We start from the raw sequence: 8,934 nt of genomic DNA, 5'->3' as shown, positions 1-8,934 counted from the left end.
TGTCAATGTGGTGTTTTTAATATGCTTTAAGACAAACCATGTGTAAGTTCATAAGTCGACAGCATTGCGGAGTATTTTCTGCTTAAAACTGCAGTGAACCAAAGACAGTCTCAAAAACATGGTTTGAAATCGCTGGTGTTTCTGACGTCACAAACGACCTTGTAACCAATCAGATCAACTGTGATCGTCAACCAGTGGATCTCTGAGCTGAGGGAGTGAGTGAGTGGAGGCGGGGCTCATTTGCATATTTATAGAACTGCGCATACTAAATGAGGTTTTTAAGGCAAGATATTTTATGAATTTTTTTTTTCAAGAAAAAAACTTTTAAATATATAATTTTGGTGATCAAAGATGAGTTTTAAGGGATAAAATGATTGACTACAGGGGGACTTTAAGATCATTTTTAACTTTAATTATTATTATTATTATTATCACACACATATTATTACAAACAAATTTGTTTTAAAAGTCTATAGTCAAACTGAGTGAAATGCGCCAAAAGACAATTTGGGTCAATACGAACTTCAACAGAATTCAACACGAATATTTGTATTTAATGTAAATTCATAATTCTTTTAGACTCCCCGGCTTGAAATGTACTACATAATCGACACGGCCAGTTAATGAGAATTGTAAATGTTTTATTTACCTCAGTTTTCCAGGAGGAGGGCAGAGCCGGAGCGCGGGAGAAAGAGGGCGGGAACGCTGAGAGAGATGCAGTTGAGAAACTTGACTGACTCAAGAGTTTTTGGCTTGAACAGTGAAAACATCCTGGTTTATCTGCTGCTATAAACCAATAGCAGAGATGGATGAGAGAATATAAAAAAAATCTGATAAAATACATGTTTTCACCTGCCGTTGACAGCCAAACGTCATCATCGGTTGTTCAGTCTGTCAGGTTCACATGGGGATTGCGTTTGGGGCGTCAGTCTGTGTCTCATATCATCGCAGGGATGAACAGCGTCTTCTCCTGTTCCTCATCGGGCTCGAAAACCCTCGCAAAGAGAAAACTTGGACAGACTCGAAGTCTGGATTCTGCGCTGATGAGAAACGGCGCGACGCCCGCAGACGTTAATAGCGTTCAGCGGTTCTCGAGCTCCACAACTGGATTTACCAACAACCAAACCATCTCTGAAGACCCCAAACTCCAACAGCGTCTTTCTTCGTCGAGTTTGTCGACGTCTTCAGACGCTTCGTCGATCTCCAGCGTTCATTTCAAACGCAACGCGTCCAGGGATTTATCGATCAACCTCTCCGGTTCAAGCAACATCTTCTCACCGAGAAAGTGGCTTCAAAGAAAGTTGCCTCAGTCGGATGCGGTTTCCCACAATATCTGTAAATCTGAGGTAAGAGTTCGAACCAGATGTTGTTGTTGACATGGATGGAGTCTGGCGTCTCGAGTAGCTAAATGTCTAATGACAGATTTTAATTACTTTCAAATATCAAAGCAAATGATAAATTACGAGGCTTGCCTGTCACTGTTTCTATTAAGTTTTTTTTAACACATTTAATCAACTTTACGCCTTTTCTAGTTCACTTTTAAAGGTCACGTGGTGCACATTTTTTGCAGATATATAGATATTTCATGTCTATTATTTAACATGAGTTTATAGTACTTTTAGGAGAATTCGAAATGTGATTTTCAATAAACCATATTATATCTTATAATTAACTAACTGTGAGCCTTGGCAGCAGATTAGATAGATAGACAGACAGATATCATGCCTGGTTAGATGTGTAATGTTTTGTATCACCATAACTTTTCATTTAGATTACACTGATATTTAGCCCTTAAGCAAGTGTTTTGTCTCAAGGCACTTCACAAACAATTTATCTTGCATTACTTGCCATGGCAAGTTTCAAGAGTTTGCTTGAGCAGCACAAAGAGTTAAAACTGCACCAATAGAGAACTGCAAGATTTTTAAAATAAAGTTTATTTATAGTGCCTTTATAGACACGTCTTGATGTAGTTTCAGGCTCTACTAGAACAGGTTTTCCTGCATGAATGTTGATTATTCTCCTCATATTCTCCATTGTTGCGGCTCCTCTCTTCCCAGTCTGCCAGTAACGCTCTGTTTACTTCCTGTCTCTATGAAGCCCCTCCTTCTGAAAAGCACACTGTGCTCTGATTGGTCGGCTGGAGCAGTGTGTTGTGATTGGTCGAGCGCTTCGAGTGTGTTTGGGAAATGCCCCGCCCCTTTCTATAACCGCCAGTTAGTCACACTACTGACTAACTCAACCAGGCCCCGCCCCTTTATTCTGCGCATTAATTATTATAATGAGGAATATTGTGACGTGTTCGTTCCCGGAAGAAACTCAAGATACAATGGAGGCGTTTCAGGAGTTCAGAAACACTGAAAAAAAGAACTTGTAGGATTTACTTGATAAAATCCTCGTTACAATTTGCACTAACAGATTTTAAGTAAATTTTACTGCTCTGCACAACTTACCTGTTATAATCAAGTCAAATCTTCTTACTATTGAACTTAACATTCATTTGACATTTAATTGACACTTAAAATGTTATTGAAGTAATTAAGTAAATATTACTTAATTATTTTAAATTGATTTATTTTACATATAGAATTGAGTAACATCTACTTAACTAAGTTTAGAAAATTTAACAAAATTAACTTTTTACTCAAACAATATTATACCGAATTTGACCACACTTTTAAAGTGTATGCTTATTGTATTGTAAATAATACAATAGGTATTGTATAACTTCCATACTGTATCTGCATAATAGAAGTAACATGGCACGTGAACACAGAGACCTCAATACTTGGTACACAATACACAATGTCGGCAACATTCGATAGATCGTTTTTGAGTATGAATGTGTCATTTTGAGTAGAAAATGAATCCAGATGTCACAAAATGGCAAGTTACCTAACCTAACAACAAAAGTAATGATAAAACAGTGAAAATCAACCTTATTAATTATTAATGCCCCAGTGCATGATGGGAACACCAAGTTTTTGAAAAGTTGAGTAGGTTTTACTTATTTTTATATCGTTGAGATTAGTTTTTTAAATACTTGCCTGAACTATCCCTTTTCATCTAGAAATGACATTTGTTTTTCTGTAGCATTTACTTCACCACATAATCATTTTTATAATCATAATAATAATCATGATCAAACAGCAACATAACACACCAAAGAAAAATTAAAATGTAAAAAAAAGCATAATAGGAGGAGCTCTTAGTTTAGGACTAGTGAAAGATGCCTTCAACTGGTTCTTTAAGGTCGTGATGTTTGATCCACCACTGAACAACAGAGACAGTGAAGGTTCTGGAAAGCGACTTGTTTCTTATTGTAATGAAAGCAGTGACTCTTGTTTACTGATCATGGACGACGGGCAGAAACGTAGACCTGTAGGAGCGTGTTGAGGTTCAGTTCCAGTGTCCGTTCTGAAGACTGACGTCAAAGCCTTGAGCTGAAGCCAGTGGAGCGAGACCCAGAGGGCCGAGACTCGGACTCTGTTTGCTTGATTGGAGATCAGACACGCAGAGAGAGAGTGTGGAAAGGAGGATCTTGTGTTCCGCTTGTCGAAGAGACAGTGCTGGTGTATGAAGACGGATGATCTGGGGTTGGTACTTGCCAGCCGCAGGGTTTCAGCTGGGAAGTCTCTCTGGAATGTCCACTGCAGACTCCAGTACAAATATAAAATACTAACCCCGAAGACAACTGAAGATATTGAACTCGTACAGTGGTTTAGCTGCTGATCCCGACTTTAATAAATGCATGATCCTTATTGCTGAAAGTGCGCGAGGGATCGGATGTACATTTGTTGTTACTGTTGTTGTCACTTGTTTGCAAGATTGTGTTAGCAAGATACACTGGGTAAAAAACAACCCAGTTTGGGTTGCTTTGAGTTTGAACCCAAGGGCTGGGTAAATATAGAACAGAACACATGTTATGTTGATGAACACCCAGCATATTGGGTTGTTTTTTTAACTCAGCATACTGGGTTGATTCATTTTTACCATAGTACTAGCTTCTTTTTTTTTTTTACTTCATACATGAATTAATGTTTACGGATTAACTTTAATCCTCTAAACGTAAAAAAAAAAAAAAAATCACGCGATAAATAACTCAACCCCTGGGTTGTTATATCTTACCCAGGATCTGGGTAACACAAAAACTACCCAAACACTGGCTTGTTAGGTCTGACTCAGGATCTGGGTAACACAAAAACTACCCAAACACTGGGTTGTTATATCTTACCCAGGATCTGGGTAACACAAAAACTACCCAAACACTGGGTTGTTAGGTCTGACTCAGGATCTGGGTAACACAAAAACTACCCAAACACTGGGTTGTTACATCTGACCCAGGATCTGGATAACACAAAAACTACCCAAACACTGGGTTGTTAGGTCTGACTCAGGATCTGGGTAACACAAAAACTACCCAAACACTGGGTTGTTACATCTGACCCAGGATCTGGATAACACAAAAACTACCCAAACACTGGGTTGTTAGGTCTGACTCAGGATCTGGGTAACACAAAAACTACCCAAACACTGTGTTGTTACGTTTGAGCTGGGTAACACAAAAACTACCCAAACATTGGGTTGTTACGTCTGATTCAGGATCTGGGTGAAACAAAAACTACTCAAACATTGGGTTGTTACGTCTGACTCAGGATCTGGGTAACACAAAAACTACCCAAACACTGTGTTGTTACGTTTGAGCTGGGTAACACAAAAACTACCCAAACATTGGGTTGTTACGTCTGATTCAGGATCTGGGTGAAACAAAAACTACTCAAACATTGGGTTGTTACGTCTGACTCAGGATCTGGGTAACACAAAAACTACCCAAACTGTGTTATGTTTGAGCTGGGTAACACAAAAACTACCCAAACACTGGGTTTATACGTCTGACCCAGGATCTGGGTAACACAAAAACTACCCAAACATTTGGTTGTTACGTCTGACCCAGGATCTGGGTAACACAAAAACTACCCAAACTAGGGCTGGGCGATATGGCTGAAAACTGTATCACGATATCAGTGTTTCATATCGGTCGATATCGATAATTATTGATTTTTTTTATGACCCATTTAAAATAAGGACCAGGAGAAAAAATATATATTACATTTAAACATTTTTATTTTAAACTTAACCTTCCTCTGATTACAATCCCAAGACAGAAATGTCAACACAACCATGGAAAACTCAAACAATTAAAATGTAAACATAAGTCTAAATTCACAATCAGACCTGCAAACTCCTCAGAGTAAAAAAGGTGGCAGTGGCGCGGCGGGACGTGGGTGGTGGGGGTTTGTGATCGTACGTGCCCCCTGCTTGATTTTTTTTTTTTTTGAGACATCACGGTTCGGTACGATTTCGGTAGAATGGAGTGAAAAGCAAAACAGAAATATAGAAGGCATTTTTATAAATGTCTTAAGCCTTGTATTTTTTAAATAAGTTTTATTAATAAAGGCATAGAACCAGTTTATTTATAGTGCACTGATAATAGTTTTATATAATTGGTTTATTAATTAAACTAATAAAAAGATAGATATGAGATATGTTTGGTAATTGTACCTGAATGAATTTAAAATTAATTTGCTATATTTCAGATCAATATATTTGTTTTCCTTAATTTTAATTAACCCTAACTTTATTCTCAGCAGAATTATAAATAATTGATTTCCGTATAAAATAATCTACCAACACATTTCACTTTCTTTTTTAATCAACGTGTAACTTAAAAATAAACAGATTAGTGCTCTGTTTTGAGGACAAGAAATGAAAACCAATGCGATATGATGAATGTCCAAAAGATGGAACACACAGACTGTTTTACAAAGGGGTTGGATAAATATGTTTTGCTTTTAAAACGGTGTGTGACAGTTGTAGGTTACAGTTTGACAAGAAATACAGTGTGACAAAAGCACAATGTTGTGTTTTATTGCGAGTATAGGCCTACACAAATATAAGTAAACACTTTGCAGACTGAATGACGGAGTATGTTTTTATGTCTCCACTGTTCGATCGCGCCCGCGTGTCTCTCTCTCTCGCGCCCGTGCCTACTCTCTCTCTCTCGCCACACACACACAGACACTCCAGCATTGCAATCTTGACATCGCAGCCTGTTCATTATGCTGTGTTCACATCAAACGCGAATAGAGCGAATTATCCAATAATGTTTCGCAATTCTAGCCTGCATGGCATGCAGATGAAGGGCACTCATTTTCTGCTTATCAATCGCCGGTTACTGAAGAAGAACCCAGCAGCACGAGACAACGATGGCGCAACCAAACAGACACGTTACATGATTGCCTGAGCTTGTCACTCCCTACGTTGCTAGGTTACCAGAGAGCGAGTGCCTTTGATAATGCAACCAAACTTGCTTCGCAACCTGTGGTTTCTTCCGACGAAGAAAAAAAATATCGAACGTTTTATCGAACACATTTTTTATTGATATCGATCACGTGTCTATCGCGATACATATCGTTATCGTTTTATCGCCCAGCCCTAACCCAAACACTGGGTTGTTACATCTGACCCAGAATCTTGGTAACACAAAAAACTACCCAAACACTGGGTTGTTACATCTAACCCAGGAGCTGGGTAACACAAAAACTACCCAAACATTTGGTTGTTACGTCTGACTCAGGATCTGGGTAACACAAAAACTACTCAAACATTGGGTTGTTACGTCTGACCCAGGATCTGGGTAACACAAAAACTACCCAAACATTTGGTTGTTACGTCTGACTCAGGATCTGGGTAACACAAAAACTACCCAAACATTGGGTTGTTACGTCTGACTCAGGATCTGGGTAACACAAAAACTACTCAAACATTGGGTTGTTACGTCTGACCCAGGATCTGGGTAACACAAAAACTACCCAAACATTTGGTTGTTACGTCTGACCCAGGATCTGGGTAACACAAAAACTACCCAAACATTGGGTTGTTACGTCTGACTCAGGATCTGGGTAACACAAAAACTACCCAAACACTGAAAAAATAACTAAAAAAAAATTTACCCAAAAGGCTTAACCCAGGATTTGGGTAGAAAAAATAACCCAATATTTTTTAGTGTAATGACAAAATAATGCACAATTTAGTGAACGGCACATTCAGAAGTGGAATCTGCTGTCAAGATGTGTTAGGATGAAATAATGTGGCATTAATCCCACACATGTCTAAAGTGCCAGGAGGTGTTATGAAAGTGCTTGTTTTGAAGTAGCTTTTTGCTTCTTTCCAAGGATCAGGAACCAGTGAAATTACATTATAAAGACATATATTACCAGAGGCAAAATCAATAAACACCTCTTCATAAACAATGCATGTATTCTTTTAGCACAGTGTTGCCAAACTACAATATTGAGAAACCAAAACACCAAATTTGTAGATGTCTGTGTTGGCCGGCCCAAAGGGGAGCTCTCTTTAACAGTTACTTAACCTCTCAGGAATCTGGAGTTTATAAAGCTCCTCCTATAAAGCAGTTCGCCAGTGTCTTTTACAGCACTGCTCTTTCTATTATTTGGCCAATGAAACTGACAGGCAGCAAAAGGCTGTTTTTTTTTAAATGCATGCATTAAACTGCAAAAAATACACCTGAAATCCTTTTACAGCCCCAATTAAAAGATTGCAAAATGACTGAATCTTAAAACCAAATAGGAATTGTGTGCGGTGTTGAAAAAGTCTAGAATCCATAGACAGTAAGTTCCCCTTTTCTGTATTTAAGCAGCCACAATGGGTCATTTACACTGGCAGAATAATCTTTTTAAAGTCGTGGTATTGCCAGATGTAACAGTATCGTGTATCTTTGCTTCCTTTTGGCCTCGTTGCAGATCGTTTCAGTGAATCTGTTTGAGCTTAGCAATGTTTAGATCTAGAGGGAAAGTGCTCTAATATATCTCCGTGAGATACGGCCACAACTTTTATTGGGTTGCTTTTAACTGGTTTTAAATAAATTCCCATTTTTGGTCAAATTGCATTTATCTGTGCGCTTGTGCAATGCTTACAGTCCCCCTGTGGTGAAAATCCAGCTTTTAATGTTGTTTATATGTGGTGTTTTTAATCTGCTTTAAGACACACCATGTGTAAGTTCATAAGTCGACAGCATTGCTGAGTATTTCCTCCTTAAAACTGCAGTGAACCAAAGACAGCCTCAAAAACACGGTTTGAAATCGCTGGTGTTTCTGACGTCACAAACGACCTTGTAACCAATCAGGTCAACGTGTGATCGTCAACCAGTGGATCTCTGAGCTGAGTGAGTGAGTGGAGGCGGGGCTCATTTGCATATTCATAGAGCCGCGCATTCTAAATGAGGCAAGGGTGTCGAGTTACATTCAAGCCAATTTTGTTTTAAGGAAAAAACGTTTGGTGATCAAAGGTGAGTTTAAGGGATAGCATGATTGACTACAGGGGGAGTTTAACGTTTAAACTTGGCTTAAAATATTAGCTGTCATGTTAAATGTTTTATTGGGAAATTGCTGTGACAAACAGTTTTGGTATTTTCTTTTTCTGTAGAATAGCGGAACACAAACACAAAATGAAAACGGCATTTTGCACAACGAACAGTTCCTTCAACTCCAACTGTTATTTATTTATATAGGACATTTAGTCTTAGAGTTACACTCATATTGATTGAAAACGGGTAAACCGAGTGAACTTTCCGTGCTGCAAAAACTCTCGAGCTCCTTTGCAGTGAGTGTTTTTCTGTGCGAGAAGAAAGCGTGTAAGAGCGGCAGTTCTTCAGTCGAGTGACATCTGGTTTACATGAAGTCTGCCTGAGCTTCTCTTTCTCACAGCGAGCAACATGACCTGATCTTTGGCAGCGCTTCCCAGGCAAATACTTCTTCCCACTGGAGACTGTCAACCCAGCACAACAGCACTTCAGGGGCTTTTTAAGGTCTTCTTTCATGTTCGACAGTTTTGTGAATCTTCAAGCTTGCGTTGGTC

At 38.8% G+C, this 8,934-nt stretch overlaps 1 protein-coding gene across 1 annotated transcript in view; it reads left to right on the top strand.

Moving 5' to 3' along the window:
* The first annotated feature begins 741 nt into the window (after positions 1 to 741).
* The window catches only part of LOC130072539 (rho GTPase-activating protein 6), a 71,928-nt gene continuing 63,735 nt past the window's right edge, over positions 742 to 8,934 (top strand). The window contains exon 1 of the mRNA XM_056237684.1: positions 742 to 1,346. Coding sequence (XP_056093659.1) covers positions 810 to 1,346 — 537 coding nt within the window. The 5' untranslated portion in view covers positions 742 to 809. The remainder of the gene's footprint in view (positions 1,347 to 8,934) is intronic.

Source organism: Rhinichthys klamathensis, unplaced genomic scaffold (assembly GCF_029890125.1).
Source record: "Rhinichthys klamathensis goyatoka isolate OS25496 unplaced genomic scaffold, OSU_Roscu_1.1 h1tg000496l_1, whole genome shotgun sequence".
NCBI classification, from domain to species: domain Eukaryota; kingdom Metazoa; phylum Chordata; class Actinopteri; order Cypriniformes; family Leuciscidae; genus Rhinichthys; species Rhinichthys klamathensis.
This window is presented reverse-complemented; position numbering and strand designations above follow the sequence as displayed.